This window comes from Fusarium venenatum (assembly GCF_020744135.1).
Source record: "Fusarium venenatum strain MPI-CAGE-CH-0201 chromosome Unknown EDB82scaffold_1, whole genome shotgun sequence".
Taxonomy (NCBI): domain Eukaryota; kingdom Fungi; phylum Ascomycota; class Sordariomycetes; order Hypocreales; family Nectriaceae; genus Fusarium; species Fusarium venenatum.
In genome coordinates this window covers 4,016,061-4,034,213 of record NW_027072129.1, presented here as the reverse complement: position 1 = coordinate 4,034,213, position 18,153 = coordinate 4,016,061, and the positions used below count along the sequence as shown (strand labels likewise).

Below are 18,153 nucleotides of genomic sequence, written 5' to 3'. Positions count from 1 at the left end.
GGTTTCTCTTGCATGAAGACACGAAATGCCATGTATTCGGCGACGAGCAATCGGGTGCGTGGAGAAAATTGGCGTTTGAGACTGTGTTTTCAGTAAATATGCGACGGCAATACCACGATCCCATTGCATTGGTGCTTCAACAAGCTTTGTTACATTCATTACATGTTTCATGGACTGGGCGTTCTGGTAACGCTTAAAGATGCTCGCTCATTTTGAGTATCATGACAGAACCTGCAGCCAGCTCAACAATGAATGTGGTTTATTTTGAATCATTTATCAGCGCAGATACGCCCGTTGTGGTCTGAAGCAGTCCAGGCTTCTTCGTGTTCTTGAATCCCAAGCCAGATTTACAATCCAAGATCGCATATAACGCCTACCCTTAACGCCTGTCTCAAAATCCCAGTCATTTCGCATCTCAAACTTGGCTGTTCTTTTATGCAAACAGTCATCGGCTACCAAGCTCTAACAGTCTGCGCGGGCCTAATATACTCATGGACACTCGTGGCCACTGAGCTCGCGGGTCTTGACGAGTCGTATGTGCTGCCAGGCAAACCCAGATAGGTGCTGTGTGTGCGGCCCTGCCGGGGGATGAGCTGATCGGTGCCGCTCATCCTGTGGTTAATTGCTGCTGATTTCTGTTCAAGCTCAGCCCATGCAGCAGCTGATCTTCGATGCCGAGCATCTACACTACTTGTCGCGTCGGTCGAGAAGAAGATATAGTCATTGTTCGAGTTGCTCGTCTGACTTGAGAGGGTGCTACTGCGTCTCGTAGTCAAGGCTCTGAGTGCCTGTTCACGATGATCCAGATCGGGCTCGCTGTCAGTCATGCTGGAGCTTCTTGTAGTCCTGTCGGTGCGGTAGTTGTATGAGCAGAGCGTCGTCTCGTCGGCCTCTACCATCATGGTCAGGCGATTGGTGGCTGTCTTGGAAAAGTCGCTTGCTGCATGGCGTGGGACGTATGTGCCCCCGTACGAGGGATATGTTGGGGACTGGGGTGAAGAGAAGTCTTCTTCGAACTGGTTTGCCGAAGATACGGACCAGAATCGGGAGGCTCGGCGAGCGAAGCGTGATTGGGTAGGTGGCTGTTGAAGCTGTATCACGTTGTCAGTCAAGGGTTGTGACAAGGAACACGAGATCTGGTTTACCTCTGAAGGGATTACGCAGACTGTGTCATCGTTGTCGCTATCGTCGTATAGACGGACTGAATCGGCGCGTCTTCTGGGGCCGAGAGAGAGGCGACGGGAGATTTTGGAAAAGAGCGACTTCTTGGAGGTTTGGTTGCTAGGGAGAGACTTTGATCGATGGGTTCGAAAGGACTTCATTTTTAGGTATGAATGTGAAGGGGAGGAAGATGTCTTGATAGTTTCAAGGCTTGAGATGGAAAGAAGGACAGAAACACCAAGTAGATAAATGAATGGATAAAATGGTAAAAGTGGAATGAATGTATCAAGGTGAGACACACTATCGGCCGTTTCGCTTCACTCTCTTGCCTATCGAGTATGAACTTGGGAACGGGGTAAGCCTCACAGTTTATATGTATTCACAGGGGTCTCTCCCTTCTTCTTTTCCTCCGACTACTACCCCATAGACTAAACAGCCCATTCTCAATTGTTGGTTTCTGGAGGATATAAACTTTTGGACTAACCAGATGCTTGTCTTAGGCGCCCGTAGAAAAAGGTGGGATGGGATGTGATACGGCTTCGACCGACAACGCTACAGGAACAATGTTTGCTAACTGTGCGAAAAGGGTTTAAACAGCTAATGGATGCTAATATACGTGCCACCCGGTTAGGATAACGAATGGTGTGTTGGCATGATTCAATATACAAGTAAATGCCACTTTGTTTCGGGTATCGACTTGTCACACATAGTCAGCTGTTGGTCTGTTTTGCCGCTTGGGATTGAGTGAGACCCTGGCTTGGCTTCGGACGAGACGGGATGAGTCTCAGTCCCGATGATCAGGGGTATTGTCTGTGTTTGGTTTATTTTTACTTATTTTTTTAATCGTCTCGTCTCGAGTTTATGACGTGACAGCCTCATTTAATAGTGAACCGTGCTTACTATGGGAAAAAATTAATTGATAAATGATTGTAAAAAAAAAAAAAAAAAAAAAAAAAAAGAAAGAAAAAAGGACAAGGCGAAGGAGGATACCAACACTATGGATGTTGGGTACAAAGCTTGACGCCTCGAGACTTGCCTTGTCGAATGCGGATCGACTTTCTAACGCTTTGGGGGGAGGCATTGGCCTAAACAGTAGTTTAAGTACAATACTAATGGAAAAATGGATGAGATTATTAAGTATTATCACGAATAAACTATGGGACAGATTGTGATGAAGGTATGCAAAGAGTCTCGGAATGATCGTCTGTGCCAAGAATTGTTCCTGAGACATTCTAAACCGTTCCTTGCAGGTAAAACTATCAACTCTATATCTTTTAAGTTTCTTGTTCCTGCGCAAGCCCCGATCCACGATATTGACTTCTCGCAACCATGTACCCATTCGGAATACTTTGTTTCTTCTCACTGATCACTTGTTTAATGTCATGACTTTCGATCTCTACGCAGAGGGCGTCTCTTAACCTTGATTCAGTGTAAGCTTAACTATCGACAAGCCTGGTCTCTGCGGCGTTAAGAGTCGAATGTTTTGTCACATGGGCACGATTTCCGACGATAAATTCGGCGGTTTTCTCAATACTGTTTGCTAGTGGAAATGGCATGGGAACCCGGAGCCTAGTTGGTAGGAATAGTCTAACCGCACCGCATTCCATGGGCTGATAGCCTTTCACTATGGCCCGGTCCAGATTCTGATTTCAGGCACTGCAAGAAGGATTCAACCGAAGGGTCCCAGAGTTGACAGGTTTTTATTGACAGATTTCACGCCACGTTCGTCGCTTTCAACAAATGGTTCCAAGGTGACGATATACTTGCGTGTATGTTTCTAACCTGTCATCGAGTGATCCTCAACCTGATACCGGCAACGTCGACCATCGTTGATCAACAGGGCTAGGAGAATCCAGATACCATGTTCCAGGGTGTCGGGACCGAGAGTGTTTTCACTTTGCATTCATCATTCCTCCCTCAGCATGCTATTCCCAGAATTGTCATGTCAGTTACTAGTAATCAGGCTAAGCCCACGACAATCGGAAGTTTAAATTTCGACCCTCAACGGGATAGCATTTCTGAGGAATGTAAAGTCTGGAGTCCGGAGCCCTGCCGCGGAATGCTCTTTTGCTTTGAGAGTTCTTCTTAAGCTATTCTAGAATATCCTAACAAGTTGAACGGTAAGTATCAAGTTTGCATGTGCTTGCCTGACGTTGAATTCACTGCATCGAGACTCTAGCATGGGCTTTGACGCTCCACAGCGGTTCTTGTCGACTCTGCAATAGCGGTATCTCTTGTAATTCATGATTCATCGTTTATTCTGTACCTAATCCTTCATTGTCTTCCATTCCCAGAAACCCACTGCACTTCTGGTTTGGGCATTCGCCATCCTGAGATAAAGTGCTCTTCATCTCATCCTACTTTTTCTAGTTTTGGTCATAAGTGGTATAGATGTAAAATAGGAAATAAAAAGGAAAACTCCAACATGTTCAAAATCCGACATGTGCGCAATGTCGGTCGGCCCCGGACGCCCACTGCACTTCCGGCCGGTTCAAGCATTCCATCGCAAAGAAAAGCAGTGCTGTAGGGTGACGCGTATCCCTTTTGCTTAGACTTGCACAGAAACAGGGATGGAGACAACCTCACAAGTGTCATTGCAGGGCATTTGCAACTTGGCAAGAGCACCGTAACCTCCACGGACACATTCTGCTTCAACACCCTTTGCGCGGAGAACACTGTTGGCGACTCGAGAGCTGTCACCGTCGTAACAAAGCGTCAGGACCCTCTTGCCTCGGAGCATAGACATGAGTGCCTCGGCACTGGCATTTCGGTTACCGTTCTTATCCTTGACGCTGAAGAGGCTCTCAAGCTCAAGCCAGACTTGCTCAAGCATGGCGCACTCATCTGCAGGGTTAGAGAAGGGACTACCGCTGTCAGGCCCGTTTCGCAGCGCTTCGAGAGGAATGTTGACTGAGTTGGGAAGGTGGAAGGCATCGTAGTCGGACGATCGTCGGAAGTCGAGAATTTGAGTGTTGGTTGATGGAGTAAGAGCCTTGTCAATCTGGTCTGCGAGCGACAAAACTGTGTCGTGAGTACCTAGGGGGTGGATGGTGAAGTAGTTGGACAAAGCGTTTAGGGAGTTGAGCTCCCAAGCATCATCGTAACGGTAGAGGTCGACATTCCTCAAGCGCTGTATCGTGTTAGTGTTGCTTTTACTGTTGATGTTGCATCTTGACATACCTCATTACGAAGAGGGCTGAACTTCTCGGGACCCAGATTCGAGAAGTACTCATTCAAGTACTGGAAGGGAAGATCACAACACATGAAAACGCAGTGAATCTCGCCATCGGGGCCAGCAAGGTCTGACAGCTTTCTTTCTTGCTTCAGTTTCTCAAGACGTTGGAACAGACCCTTCAGAGTGAATCCTGAAGAAGGACCGCAAACAATGCCCTGTCGGGTGAGATCCAGGGAAAGAGAGTATGAGTCTGGGGCACCGACTTCCTCGAGTGCGTCGTGAGAAGACAGGTATGGGAACTCAACCTCACTCATTAGGGAGTACTCTCGAGGCCCAGGCACACGCTCTCCTGCGTTGGTGCAAACACTGTCAAAGTCAGCAATTGCTAGGTGGTACAGGGTGGCTAGAGGACGTACGCAATTCTGTAAACAGAGGGCTTGACCTCCTTGAAATAGGTACCCAGACCAGTCATGGTTCCTAATGCGATGTCAGTAAGCCTATTATATACAAACTAAGAGGCTCTGACTTACCAGAAGTTCCCATAGAAGCCACAATCACATTGATCTCTGGGAGCTGACGGTAAATTTGAGGGCCAGTCCATCGTACGTGTGATTTCCAATTCTGCGGACTATTAGTATTTAGCTATACAAAATGACAAAGAGAAACTCACGTCGTCGTTGATGTACTGATTAGGACTACACACAGACTCAGACTCTGCGTCCTTTCGAGCTGCGGATCTAATACCACCTCGCTCATCCACAGGTGTCGGCTGAGCAGGTCCTCCAAACAGAGTGCTGTTCAATGGTTAGCTATTGTACGTAAACGCACCAGGGGACTACTTACACGTTGAGGCCAAAGAATTGCATCATACGCAATTTGGTCTCACTTGTCTTGTTGCTGAGATAGGCGTGGACATCATCGATACCGTGGAAAGCACGGGCGACCATAGCCATAGAGATGACAGTAGAGCCAGAACTGCTCTCGACGATAGTCTTTGTCTTGCCAGGCTGGACACCGTTCTCTAGCAGGTTCATAGCTACAAAATTAAATTTAGCTCCATGTTTAATGGCGATTGTAGATTGGTAGACTAACCTGGCATCACCTTGACATTGGTGGCAGGATGCATAGTCATCATCTTAGCATAGATGCGAACGCCATCTTGACGGTAAGGGTTGAGGCTATCGGGGATTTCCACAAGAGGTAGAGGCGGTGACTGTTCAGGGTCGAAGTAGTTGCGAACCGATTCAGGACCCTTAAAGACATTGAGATGCTCTGAGCCTGTCATTTTGAAGGTCACGTATAACCCACGGGGATCTAAGTATGAGGATGATGTATTGAACAGCGAAGACGACTAGACGTATGTAATAACACGCAAGGCACAACTAGTTGAGTAGTGAGGGAGGAAGCTTGAAAAAAATGAGACAAAAATATGAGACAGGAGCCAAGTCTTAAAAGGATTGAATATTTATTCTTGAGACGAGTTAACCAAGTAAAACCCCGCCGGCAACTGCACTGCACCCACGTTTCTCTGGGCCAACAGCGGAGGTATCCTTGTATCACATCCACAGCTTGAGTAATGATGGGTTGGAAGGACAAATTGAACTCGGCGAATAACTAAGACCGGGGAACTGAGTACCATGGACCGAGTGCTATCTTGATTGGGTCTGGTCCTGTTGAATCCCACGCATGATATCGAATGAAAGTGCAGGTAGAATGCACATAGTAATACTATAAGTTGCGGTATGGGTATGCAGATTCTTTGACCAATTGTGAACCCCACGGGATTTGGATTTTCAAGACTTGTTATACATAGCGTTCTTCGGGTCGTCGTCATGGTCCTTTTCGGACCATCGGCTGTGGAGCAATTATGCTGCAACGAGGTGGAGATTTTGACTGCGCACAAACGGGTCTTGAAGTGACTCGGCACGATTGAGCTGTATGTAACAAGTTGCGAACAAATCACAGGGTCTAGACGTTTATTGCTTGAAGAGCTAGCGGTTAGCGAGGGGCGAACAAGAGCGGAGTTTGTTATGTGTCTCTGCGTCGCTTATTGTGAAGGAGAGAAGTCTCCCTGTCTCTTGTCAAGGATTTCAAGGGTTTACTGCATGTACCGTTAGTACTTTTGGACTGAGACCTAGGCGGGTGACTGCAGTAGTTTCTATTCGAGTTTGGCAGGTGTCTTGAAAGTGGGATTTCTAGTGCCCGGAGTTTGTGAGACTGTAAAGCCCGAAGTCGAGTGCGTATGACATGGATCATTCTGTTGTAGAGGAAGAAGTCACTTTCTGGTGGAGAATCAAGTCATTACATCAAGAGACTGTGCCGTGGCGTTGTACGGGGAGTTGATCGGTCCAGCTTGTCTCTTGGCAGACAAGGCCAAGGTCATGTGATACAACACGTGCTTTCCTATGTCCAAGTGAGGCTTTCACAGTGGAGTCAGGTCCGGATGGCGTTAAGCATTGACTTTGTCCGTTTTCAACAGCATCAATTAGACAAGCACTATCAAAACTCAACAAACTTTCTTGAGCAATTTACGCGACTCATAGCAAACTCTCTTTTTACTTGTTGCTCGGTTAAAAAAGTCACCACCTTTTTGCATACTTTTCCAGCGACTCAGATGCCGTATTCGGTGCTCTAATTGCGATGTGCAACTTCAACACGAGAAAAAAGTGCTTCTCCCTCTTGTTATTGAACCCGCTTTGGTTGCGCGAGATTGAACCAAGTTTCAGATCCGCCCATTTTTAGCCATTGGACTCCGTTAATATGACGGCATAAAAAAGATGATCCCCCTTTGGGCTGTGGAGTCAACAGAGTAGAAACAAATTGTACATTCATTATAAACATCATCGTAGCCGCGTTTCTAATAAGAACATCCATATTGCTTTCTGTTCGAATTGGGTTTGCCAAGTTCAAGTTGCCTGGGTATCACTGTTTGTTAGGAAAGAACCAGCGAGCACTTGACAATCGACACTTTTTCATTTTCTCATTCACACAAAACCTCTGAGAGGTAGTTCATCATTCTGCATCTAACAAAGGTGCTCTTTTTATAACTATTCTTGCACACTGGTCTGTGTATTCTGTGTGCAACACCCAACATGATATCAACTATATTCTTCACCACCTTGGCTTTGGCTGGTCTTGGTGCCGCCAAGAACATCAGACTAGAAGATACCCCCGTCCTCCCGAACGGCTGGGAAGAGGTCAACCAGGCTGTTGAACCTAGTCATATTCTGCGACTCTCTATTGCTATGCGACAGCCCGATATCGAGAACCTCAAGACCGGACTACGAAAACGCGACTGTGTGTCTGGACAGTATATCCAGCGCCATCTCAGCCAGAAGGAAGCCCTCGCTCTCCGAACTCCAGATGAGAAGGATGTTGACCAGGTACTGGCGTGGCTGAAGAGCAGAAACGTAACAGCAAAGGCCACTCCTGAAAAGGATTGGATTCATGTCAAGACCACCGTTGAACATGCTCAAAGCCTCCTCGACGCCAAGATTGGCTTCTACCAGTTCGCAGACCAAGAGCCCGTTCTTCGAACAAGAGATTACTCAGTACCGGAGTCTCTAGCTTCATCCATCAGCTTCATCCATCCCATCGCCAACTTCATGCGACCTACCAAGGAACTCACCACTCCTGACCCGGACTTTACACCAAGCATGCTCAAGAGTCTGCAGCTCGATAAGCGTGCCAACATCCCCTGCGGCCGAGCTGTCAAGCCTGACTGCCTCCGTGAGCAGTTCAACATCAGCTATCCTGCCTATAACGGCACCTCTCCCATCCGCTTTGGTATTGCCGGTTTCCTCGAAGAGTATGCCAATTATGAGGATGCCCAGGACTTTCTAAGGATCTACGCAAAGCCGCTTCACGAAGCCCGTTATAACTTCTCAGTTCAGTTAATCAACGGTGCCGAGAACTCGCAGGCCCTCTTCGATTCCGGAAACGAGGCGGCTCTGGATGTCCAGTATGCCATGGCCCTTGGTTATCCTACCAACATCACCTACTATCTTGCCGACGGTCGTGGCCCTACGTTGGACGATGACGGCGAAGAAGTATCCGAGGAGTACAACGACAACGAACCTTACCTCGAGTTTCTCGACTACCTTCTTGACCTCTCTGACGATGAGGTCCCCCATGTGCTCTCCGTCTCTTATGGCGACAACGAGGTTTCGGTTCCCCGCAAGTACGCTGAGCGTGTTTGCTCAATGTTTGGTCTCCTGACAGCTCGTGGCACAACCATCCTGGCAGCTTCTGGTGATGGAGGTGCAAAGGGATCAAGTAACTCGACTTGCCGCACAAACGACGGTACCAACAAGGATGTCACCATGGCCGTCTTTCCCGCAACTTGCCCTTGGGTCACAAGCGTCGGTGGTGTAGCAGCTGGAGCTGAGCCTTTCGAAGGCGCCGAGTTCAGTGGAGGTGGTTTCTCGCAGTACTTTCCTCGTGAGAAGTGGCAAGACTCTTCTATCAACAGCTACATCAAAACCCTCGACGGTCACCTCGATGGCAACTACAATGCTAGCAACCGAGGTGTTCCTGATATTTCCATGACGGCCACTAGCTTCATTACTCGACTCAAGGGGCAGCAGGTTGCGCTTCGAGGTACCAGCGCTAGTACGCCTGTGGTGGCAGCCATGATTGCGCTTATCAACGATGCACGCGTGCGTAAGGGCAAGGATGTGCTGGGCTGGATCAACGAGGTCCTTTACTCAAACGAGGTACAAGCAGCTCTTCAAGATGTTTCTGCAGGAGAAAGCAGGCCATGCGATTTCCAAAAAGGCCATAGCCCTGGTGGTTGGCCGGCAGCAAAGGGTTGGGATGCGATTACAGGCCTGGGAGTTCCATCCGATTTCCAGAAGCTCTTTGACGTGCTTGTCGCTATTTGAGTAGAGATTGGTTGTTGCCTTTCATTCTACGTGTATATTCTCCTAAACCTGTTTATAGAATAATATTAGTACAAATTTCTGCTTTGATCATAAATATGTTTTGGTTGGAAGTCATGAGACCCGACAGTTAATATAAGGTGATGGTTCAGTTACGTTGGTGGGGTGTAAACATGCCGTGCTCAGCGGGTAATTTAGCGGTCTGTCCCGTCCCTTCCATGGGTTCATCCCTTATCGATAGTTTGGTAAGGCGCTGTAGATGTAGAATGCAATTATCAGCCCAGCCACTAGGAAGCGCGTCACAGTCACATTACAGGAGCGGGCACTTGCATTTTTGGAGGTTTAAACTCAAGTCGCGTTCATGCATTGTTTTTGGGTCGTTGAGTTCCTCTCTGTTGGTACGACGGTGTTGAATTAATACCGACGAGCTGGATCTATTAATTGAAGCTGTTACAAGCTTACCTTTCTACCTACCATTTCAGCCATTGCTGATGTCGGTCGGCCATTAAACCATCTACTCGACAGCGCGGTGACCTCCCGCTTCGCGACCCCGGTTCCAGAGCCTTAACTCCAAATTCAAGTCACTTCTCGCCCGCCACAACCTTACTAAGTTAAGTAAACTTGAACCTCACACCACAAACGACCTAGCATTCGGCATCTGTTACACTTCACGACGACAAATACCCATATCACAATGACAATAAGCTATACAAAACTATCAGTATCGTAAGCTCGTCAACACAGCAGTCGGCTTCACGCGATCGCGGCTTACACCCGCCCGCTACAATACCGCGACGCGGCCGACTTTCTCTCCACGCTCTTTTCAACAATGCCGACCACCCACGTCTCTCCCGAGTCCCAGGAGGAACTGAAGGATATCGCCAATGGGCTACTCAAGGCGCGCAAGGTCATAGTCGTGACCGGTGCTGGTATCAGCACGAATTCGGGCATTCCTGTGAGCCTTCTCAATGAGCACTCCAGCGCTTGCTCCCATGCGTTGCGGAGAAGCTAAATATACGCAATTATCGGTGTGGTGACTAATTGACCTAGGACTTTCGTTCCGAGAACGGTCTTTACTCGTTAATCAGTACGCAACTTGACGCGGCACAACGGGCGCGTCTGCAGGAAAACACAGCCGACGACGAACCATCCGACTCCGACTCCCGACCAGGACCCAAGAGAAGGAAAATACTGCGCGATGACTCTCCAAAACCTGAAGAGGACTCGGGCGAATTACGGGACGAGATAGAAGTTCAACTAGAAGATCCTGACCCGGTAGAAGAGGAGATCGCGGATACTATCCAGGTTGAGGGTCACCCGAATGACGAAGAGCTACCAGAAGACCCGGATGCGATGCCTATGAAAAATCCTAGGACGACACGCTCAACAATAGCTGTGGCTCAGCCGCCAACTTCTCCGCTATCCTCACCTCCGCCTGAAGATTTTCGCATTACACCACCCTCTGCTTTCAGAAGAGCGCGAAGGAGTCACCTGCACGATTCAGGTATTCCGCCCAGTTCGTCGCCTTTATCGTCGCCCCCTCCAATTCTTTTTGAGCCGTTCTCGTCCCACGCGTCGGAGGATGATGGACCAGGCAGCCGCAGCAGCACATCGCCATCTGAAGTTGACGACACCCCACCTTCACTCCCACCAAGCTTATCACAAACAAATCTTGGCACGGGAAAGAATACACTACCCAACATGAAGGGGAAGGATATGTTTGACGCATCAATATGGGCGGACCCTCTGAGAACATCCGTATTTTACACATTTGCAACGACTCTACGCCAAAAGGTCAGAGACGTGGAACCTACAAGCTCGCATCGATTCATCAGTCATCTGAGAGATCGTGGGAAGCTTGTCCGTTGTTATACTCAAAACATTGATCAGATTGAGGAAAAGGTTGGCCTTTCAACATGTCTCACCGATGGACCTGGTAGCCGCGGCCGTTTCTCTCGAAAGTCAACCGCGAATCTGAACCAACTGAACAGAATGGTCGATGAGGTTAACGCCATGACCGAGGCCAATTCACAGCAATCTTCGGACAATGAGGCCAGCCAACAATCACAATCAAGCCAATTGAGACCAGATATCGTGATAGCTTCTCAAGCCGAGTCGGATCTGGGCGCACCAGAAGATGCCATGACCGCGGTGCAGAACCTCCGTCGTGACCTTCCAAAGTCAGGCGTCGAATGTGTTTTCCTCCACGGCTCACTGGAGCTTCTTCGGTGTTTCCTGTGTGGCCGCGTATGTTCTTGGGATGATGAGGGACGTCAGCTGGAAACAATGTCAGGTCAACAACCTGAGTGTCCCCATTGCGTCGGTGCTACCGTTGCTCGCGAAGAGCGCGGAAAAAGAGCTTTGGGTGTTGGCAAGTTGAGGCCTGATATTGTGCTCTATGGTGAAGAGCATCCCAATGCACATTTGATCAGCCCCATTGTCACGCATGACTTGGCCCTTTGCCCAGATTTACTTCTCATTCTCGGCACCAGCTTACGAGTCCACGGCTTAAAAGTAATGGTCAGGGAGTTTGCGAAGGCAGTGCATGCCAAGGGTGGAAAGGTGGTCTTTGTCAACTACACCAAGCCTCCCGAGAGTTCATGGGGTGATGTTATCGACTACTGGGTCGAATGGGATTGTGATGCTTGGGTATCTGACTTGCAAGAAAAGATTCCCAAGCTATGGCAAACTCCAGATCCGCCCAGACTCAAAAAGAAGCGCGATTCAGGAGGCGCAGGCGAAGAGGGCGAAAAGATGGACGCTAAACGTTGTACCGCGGCCAACCCAATTGCTCTCCGCGACACAAAGGCTACAGGAGCCTATTGGGTTCCCAAGATAATGCGAGATCTACACAGGATAACCGGGCATGGTCCTCTCGAGCCCAGAGAGATAGTAACACCGGTCATCATGGCTGTACCGATCGAGTTACCTCCGGCTTCTGCTGAACAATTGGAGCCACCCCCGAGTAAACCGGTCGCCATCCAGAAGAGGGCTAGACGGTCTCGCAGGTCTGCGCCGGGTGCTTTGGAGAAAACCAAGAAACCTCCATCAACGTTGAATCCCAACCATGGTCGGACGCTTCGCAATACTGAAACTGTTGAACCCCCGAAGACGGAGGACACCGAAATACCTTTTAGCCACATTTTGAGACCCGAAAAATTCCTCAGAGAGAGCTCGATCATTGACTCAGTCAAGGGGCGAGTTCGGAAGCGCAGAAGGATTGACGGCGAAGAAGTCGAACTACCTTCAGTTGGTAGGCGCCAATCAAGTCAGAAAGCTGCAGAGGTTGATGGCTCACTCCGATTACCTCCATTAAACCCACAGCCACCAATTCCTCATACTAGTCCGCCTTTTGAACGTTTGGTACCAATGGAGCCACCTCATTGCGAGACTCCTCCAAAGTACTACATGAACGCGCAGCTACAACCTGTCTCACCAGTGGCCGCGCCTAATCCAGGACCGCTGAAACAAGTTTCTCATAACACGAGTAGACGTGTTACGCGCAGTCAAAAGTCTTTGATGGGTGTCGAAGAGCCTCACGCGCCGTTCGTGACTGGGTTTCCTCCAGAAAGGTCCCTTGAGTTGTATTGTAGCCTTCAAGACACTTACAGTCTAGTCATGAAGCCAGGCTTGCGTCAGGAGGAGTCTAATGCGCTCGCGGCCCTGCATATGCTGAAGAATGGCCCGGCGCATGAGGTGATGGCCCAAGACTTTGTCAATCCTCCACAGAGTCGCGTGCAAACACGGTCATCGTCGAGGTTAAGAAACGAGGGTGTCTAACACCATATGAGTTGGATATAGCCGAGGTCTAAAGGCTATGAGTACATAGATCGGAGCTTTCACGACGGATGACAAACAACTATAAAGATTCACATACCAACAATTGCAGAGGGGCGAGAACATCGGAGCTTAGAACTCTAGGAGCATTCATGGACGGGCGTTTGGGATACTGGCATTTCAGGGAACAAGGTAGCATTCCTCCTACTTGCTGCATCAATTGAAAGAAAGTTGGCAGCTCTTTCAGCAAAGTTTTGCATTTTGTATTTGTAATCCTCCGCAGTCGGGTGTTCTTGTATGACTCTCAGCCTCTGGGTATGTTGATTGTAGCTATACTCGAGGTGGTACTAGTGACTCTTATCACTTTCAGCACCCCCACAACGCTCTTTTGCGGATACCGACGGCCCGCATTCTCAATTCAGCTTTGAGTTATTGTAGCGTAGAACTAAGTGAAGGGCGTCGTTGACGTTGAAGATGTGGGGTATACAAGCCAGGTTGTGTTCCTGTCAGTATTATTTGACTCATTCGAGGCCAAGCCTCCAGAGGAAGAGGTATATATATAAGACTCGAGGACGTGGTTGAAGAGTTTGGATCATCACAAATCATTATACCTCCATCATCATCATCATCATCATCATGGGTTCTATTAGCAAAGATCATCCTCAAGAGCTTTCTCTGCGGGGCAAGACTGGCGCTACAGTCTTTGGTAGCTCTATGAAGAAGGATTTCATGTTTGATCCAGAATGGAGGAATATGAACCATGGTATATAACTTGTATGATTAATGAAACATGAACTAATTTTGTTATAGGATCTTTTGGCACTTATCCCAAAGCTATCCAGACCAAATTCCGCGAGTATCAGGATGCGAGGTTAGTCACACATTGAAGGTGATGAATTACTTCTAAAACTGGTTAGCGAGGCTCGCCCTGATCCGTTCATTCGATATGAGTATCCCAAACTGCTTGATGAAAGTCGTGCTGCTGTCGCAAAGATTATCAATGCTCCCGTCGACACTGTTGTGTTCGTTCCCAACGCTACAACAGGTGTGAACACCGTTTTTCGCAACTTGAAATGGAACGAGGACGGAAAGGATGTCATCATCAGCTTCTCGACCGTCTACGAAGCCTGTGGTAAAGTAGCCGACTATCTTGTGGAATACTACAATGGGAACGTGACTCATCGCGAGATTCAGCTCGAGTATCCTCTTGATGATGATGAGATCATCAAGAGGTTCGAGGATACTGTCAAGAAGATCGAGGAAGAGGGAAAGCGTGCTAGAATCTGCATTTTCGATGTTGTGTCTTCTCGACCGGGCGTCGTCTTTCCCTGGGAGCAGATGATCAAGTCGTGTCGAAAGCTCAACGTTCTGAGCATGGTTGATGGTGCGCAGGGAGTCGGTATGGTGAAGCTTGATATGACAGCATCGGATCCCGATTTCTTCGTGTCGAACTGCCACAAATGGCTTCACGTCCCTCGTGGTTGCGCCGTCTTCTACGTACCACTTCGCAACCAGGAACTCCTACCGACGACACTGGCAACTAGCCACGGCTACATCCCCAAGTTGGTGCAGCGCATCACACCTCTACCTCCAAGCACCAAGTCGCGCTTCGTGACCAACTTTGAGTTTGTCGGTACTCTGGATAACTCACCTTATCTATGTGTCAAGGACGCTATCAAGTGGCGAGAGGAAGCACTCGGCGGCGAAGATGCGGTTCTGGAGTATCTCTGGGACTTGAACAAGAAGGGCAGCGAACTCGTCGCTGAGAAGCTGGGCACTACGTACATGGAGAACAGCACGGGGACGATGCGAAACTGCGGTATGGCTAACATCGCGCTGCCTGTTTGGAGTGCTAAAGAAGGAAAGGAGGGTGAGGTTGTGATTTCAGCGGAGGAGACGCAGACAGCGTTCCAGTGGATTTTGAATACGCTTATTAGCGACTACAAGACATTTGTGGCGCTGTTCTTGCACGGAGGGAGGTTTTGGATCAGGACGAGTGCGCAGGTATATGTTGGTATGGAAGATTATGAGTGGTTGGGTGGTATTTTGAAGGAGCTTTGTGAGAGGGTTGCTAAGAAGGAGTATCTAAAGTAGATTTTATGAAGAGTACCTATCTATATACGAGAGATGTAAAATATGAGAAATGATCATGGGCCCAGACCTTGTGTATAACTGAGTCTGCCTTGATATGCTGATCTTACACAGCCATTTACATAGACATAGAGAAGATCTTCGCCTGACCTTGAATTGAAGAAGTTGTCTGACCAATGGATAAACGGCACCGCCTCTTCCTTGTCACATCGTGGGATCTTGGGGAATACCAACGCCCTGTTTGTATGTACCCATACCGTGTGACCCGACGCCACAACGTTCAGCTTGTAACTAATAAAGTTCAAATCCCTCTACAAGACTTCTATAAATACCTTCTAGAAGCTCACTGTCGCCAAGACACCATCATTTCCATTTCCATTCCCACATAACCCATACTTCTTTCTACTACTACCCCAAAATGGGCAACACATCAACATCACCTTCAAACCCCGAGACAAAAGAGAAAAAGTCGCTCTACCGTCGCTACAAAGATAGCAAAGCACCCGTACCACTCAGTGACGAGGACATACAAAAGTACACGGGCAAGACACGCGAAGAACTCACAACGTGGGCTGACTCAACGCCTGGCGTGGGAAAGAATCAGCTCGCTGGTCGTGCCATGATTGGGGAAACTTCTGGGCTTGCTGGAGTAGCCATGGCAGATGGATATGGAGGTTGGGGACCTAGCGCCGAGCCCAACGATGCAAATAGAGGAATGAAGTTTCCTCCAAAGGCTGCTGAGGTGCCGGCAAGCGAAGTTCAAGAGATAGAGGTGAAGGAGAAGAAGTAAATGAGTGTTATAGCTGGAGTCACGATTATGACAAGACAAATTTATGAATACAGAAAGCAATGACTTATTTTATTCAATTTTGTTTAACTGTAAATGACTTTCAAGCTTGGTTCACATATTCTTCATGCTTGAACAAGTCAACAATAGTTCAAATGAATGACAAGTTTCCACAACCCGAATGAGAGACGAGGTTCTGGAGCCTTATTCGATGTGTCCGTTTTCCATTTTTGAGGTTCTTTGATACAGACTCATTTACTGCTCATTCTGCTTCTTGCGAGTGTCAAAGATGTTGAGTGCTTCTTCGGCTGCCTTGAGACCACTCAGAGCCATAGCACCAAAGGTAGGACCTGATATATGTTAGACCGAGTAGATACAGAGGTTGAGATAAAAACATACCCATACGGTTAGCACCGTCAACTTCAGAAAGTTCCATTCCACCAACAATGAGACCAGGAACAATCTCACGAGTACCCTTGACAATAGCATCCTCAGCAACGTTCATGTCAAGACCACGCATACCACCGAGCTTCTCAATGCGCTGCATGCTAACAAGACGCTTGACGCAGAAAGCGCCCATGGGACCATCGTGGCCAGTGGTGGAGATGATCACGGGAGCGTTGATGGTGTTGGGGTCCATGCAGGACTGGTCATCGTGGTGCATCGAGACAAGAGTCCAGTTGGTGACGACACCAGCAATGCGAACACCCTCGTCAGAAGGTCGAGTAATGAGATCCTCGACACAAGTGGCGTTGAACAGCTTGATGTTGGGCATCTGAAGAACCTTGGACATGATGGTAGAGGTGAAGAGGGCAGCGTGCTTGACAACCACGTAATTACCCTCGTCCTCGTAGGGAACGCCGATCTCACGGAGGAAAGCATCAGCGGGCTTGCGCATGATCATGGCAGAGAAGAGTTGTCCGCCGAGCCAAGCACCACCGCCAGGAGACACTGAAGCCTCGATGATGGCAATCTTGAGATCGGGACGCTTCTTGCCCAAGACGTAGGCAGCGCTCAGACCGCAGGATCCAGCGCCGATGATGACAATGTCAGACTCGGCGTAGCTGTCCAGGTCCTGGAAGTAGCGTCGAGTCATGGCACGAGAGACCTGACTCTCTCGGATGGGAGCGAACTTGAAGTCATCCCAGTTACCGAGCATTTCCTCAATGGTCTTGGTGTTAACGTTCTTGCCCGCGTGGACAGGGAGCTTGGTGGTAGAGGTAGCAAGCTCAGCAGAGCGGGAAGTGGGGGAGATGGCAGCAGGGGGAGACATGTTTGGTGACCTATGGTTGTTAGACACTTTGAAGTTATTAGGGAGGAGGACATGATCCTTTCGCTGGTATTATCCAGATCAAGTTTTGCCGTATAATCTCAGCCACCTCCCCTCCTCTTGTCGTCATCTCCATCGTCAATGGAGGAACGAGAAGAGTTGAGGATGGGCACCGGCTCATGCATGATACTTTACCTGAAGAGTGTGTCCCAAATCAGGCCTGGACAAAACTACCGCTGAAAGGCTCCATGGCTGCTAGCAGGAGAGAGCCGTACAGGTTTGAGAGTGATGATATCTAGCATATCATATGTGTCAGACCAGCACGAACATGATGCATAGCGATACAAACCTTGGGTTTCTTTAAAGTGTTTTTCGATGTATTTTGTGATGAAGAAGGAGAAAGAGAAGAAGGAGTCAAGATGGACGGGCAATAGCCTTTTTATACCTGCAGATGAGGGGTAACCATTGATATCATGATGGAGTCGTAGCGAATGATACGGACCAACAGGAAGTACTCTAAGATCTACTGTAGTAATGCCGAGTATTTCCTACGTTAGACGCTTGTTTTGATAAGATGAGGGGTATGTATTGTTGAGTAAGATGACTGATTGACTGTACTCTTGAGGGTGTTGAAGATCATGGCCATACTCTATCATGTCATATATGTATCATGATGTCAACTCAACAAGTCCAATTGAAATAGACACCATCTCTGATGAACAACTACGTAAACCACAATGATAGAAAACCTCAGGCAGCAGTTGATATGAGTGAATTACGATGTCCTCATCAACATGTGAATGTTTGTCGTAGAGGTGGGGGATGCGGCTTTTAACCGGCCATGACATGATCATACCTAGTCCAATGTTTCCACTGTTGAAACTTTGTTGCTGCATCACTAGAGCTTCTTTAGCCAGCCAATTATCAAGAGTTGAATTATCTAGCTTGATCCTCTTGTCCAGGGTCTGGTCTCGGCATGGGAAGGCACGGCACGGCATTGACTATCAGCTAC

General features: G+C 48.4%; 6 protein-coding genes across 6 annotated transcripts; 3 read left to right on the top strand and 3 right to left on the bottom strand.

Moving 5' to 3' along the window:
• Positions 1-288: 288 nt before the first annotated feature.
• EDB82DRAFT_41684 (uncharacterized protein) lies at positions 289-1,741 on the bottom strand. The gene is made up of 3 exons (XM_025731010.2): positions 1,646-1,741; positions 1,146-1,504; positions 289-1,091 (listed from the first exon to the last, which is right to left on the bottom strand). The coding sequence occupies exons 2-3, from the start codon at positions 1,320-1,322 to the stop codon at positions 453-455; spliced, it is 816 nt and encodes a 271-aa protein (XP_025590078.1). The 5' UTR covers positions 1,323-1,504; positions 1,646-1,741; the 3' UTR covers positions 289-452.
• A 1,538-nt stretch (positions 1,742-3,279) lies between these two features.
• On the bottom strand, positions 3,280-5,745 carry EDB82DRAFT_532434 (tryptophan synthase beta subunit-like PLP-dependent enzyme). The gene is made up of 7 exons (XM_025731011.2): positions 5,429-5,745; positions 5,180-5,372; positions 5,007-5,130; positions 4,867-4,957; positions 4,753-4,813; positions 4,342-4,702; positions 3,280-4,291 (listed from the first exon to the last, which is right to left on the bottom strand). The coding sequence occupies exons 1-7, from the start codon at positions 5,619-5,621 to the stop codon at positions 3,710-3,712; spliced, it is 1,605 nt and encodes a 534-aa protein (XP_025590079.1). The 5' UTR covers positions 5,622-5,745; the 3' UTR covers positions 3,280-3,709.
• Positions 5,746-7,428: 1,683 nt separating this feature from the next.
• On the top strand, positions 7,429-12,996 carry EDB82DRAFT_543242 (uncharacterized protein; the record flags this gene model as incomplete). The annotated part of the gene is made up of 4 exons (XM_025731013.2): positions 7,429-9,201; positions 9,415-9,416; positions 9,961-10,171; positions 10,267-12,996. The coding sequence occupies 4 exons, from the start codon at positions 7,429-7,431 to the stop codon at positions 12,994-12,996; spliced, it is 4,716 nt and encodes a 1,571-aa protein (XP_025590081.2).
• A 311-nt stretch (positions 12,997-13,307) lies between these two features.
• Positions 13,308-15,134, top strand: EDB82DRAFT_571104 (pyridoxal phosphate-dependent transferase). The gene is made up of 3 exons (XM_025731014.2): positions 13,308-13,756; positions 13,804-13,864; positions 13,911-15,134. Exons 1-3 carry the CDS (start codon positions 13,630-13,632, stop codon positions 15,085-15,087), a joined length of 1,365 nt encoding a protein of 454 aa, XP_025590082.1. The 5' UTR covers positions 13,308-13,629; the 3' UTR covers positions 15,088-15,134.
• EDB82DRAFT_485946 (uncharacterized protein) lies at positions 15,135-15,912 on the top strand. The gene has a single exon (XM_025731015.2). It carries the CDS (start codon positions 15,503-15,505, stop codon positions 15,872-15,874), a length of 372 nt encoding a protein of 123 aa, XP_025590083.1. The 5' UTR covers positions 15,135-15,502; the 3' UTR covers positions 15,875-15,912.
• EDB82DRAFT_485944 (thiazole biosynthetic enzyme, mitochondrial precursor) lies at positions 15,913-17,531 on the bottom strand. Its single transcript, XM_025731016.2, has 4 exons — positions 17,491-17,531; positions 17,337-17,441; positions 16,271-17,154; positions 15,913-16,221 (listed from the first exon to the last, which is right to left on the bottom strand). The coding sequence occupies exons 3-4, from the start codon at positions 17,142-17,144 to the stop codon at positions 16,127-16,129; spliced, it is 969 nt and encodes a 322-aa protein (XP_025590084.1). The 5' UTR covers positions 17,145-17,154; positions 17,337-17,441; positions 17,491-17,531; the 3' UTR covers positions 15,913-16,126.
• Between the last annotated feature and the right edge of the window lie 622 nt (positions 17,532-18,153).

What these genes read in the sequence shown, in the direction of transcription:
- EDB82DRAFT_41684 (XM_025731010.2), bottom strand. Translation starts at nt 1,322, where the DNA reads ATGAAGTCCTTTCGAACCCATCGATCAAAGTCTCTCCCTAGCAACCAA. An exon ending in TCTGCGTAATCCCTTCAGAG is followed by an intron (nt 1,092 to 1,145) that starts GTAAACCAGATC and finishes AACGTGATACAG; the next exon opens with CTTCAACAGCCACCTACCCA.
- EDB82DRAFT_532434 (XM_025731011.2), bottom strand. Translation starts at nt 5,621, where the DNA reads ATGACAGGCTCAGAGCATCTCAATGTCTTTAAGGGTCCTGAATCGGTT. An exon ending in CAATGTCAAGGTGATGCCAG is followed by an intron (nt 5,373 to 5,428) that starts GTTAGTCTACCA and finishes TTAATTTTGTAG; the next exon opens with CTATGAACCTGCTAGAGAAC. An exon ending in GGCTTCTATGGGAACTTCTG is followed by an intron (nt 4,814 to 4,866) that starts GTAAGTCAGAGC and finishes ACATCGCATTAG; the next exon opens with GAACCATGACTGGTCTGGGT.
- EDB82DRAFT_571104 (XM_025731014.2), top strand. Translation starts at nt 13,630, where the DNA reads ATGGGTTCTATTAGCAAAGATCATCCTCAAGAGCTTTCTCTGCGGGGC. An exon ending in ATGGAGGAATATGAACCATG is followed by an intron (nt 13,757 to 13,803) that starts GTATATAACTTG and finishes ATTTTGTTATAG; the next exon opens with GATCTTTTGGCACTTATCCC. An exon ending in CGCGAGTATCAGGATGCGAG is followed by an intron (nt 13,865 to 13,910) that starts GTTAGTCACACA and finishes AAAACTGGTTAG; the next exon opens with CGAGGCTCGCCCTGATCCGT.
- EDB82DRAFT_485946 (XM_025731015.2), top strand. Translation starts at nt 15,503, where the DNA reads ATGGGCAACACATCAACATCACCTTCAAACCCCGAGACAAAAGAGAAA.
- EDB82DRAFT_485944 (XM_025731016.2), bottom strand. Translation starts at nt 17,144, where the DNA reads ATGTCTCCCCCTGCTGCCATCTCCCCCACTTCCCGCTCTGCTGAGCTT. An exon ending in TGACGGTGCTAACCGTATGG is followed by an intron (nt 16,222 to 16,270) that starts GTATGTTTTTAT and finishes AACATATATCAG; the next exon opens with GTCCTACCTTTGGTGCTATG.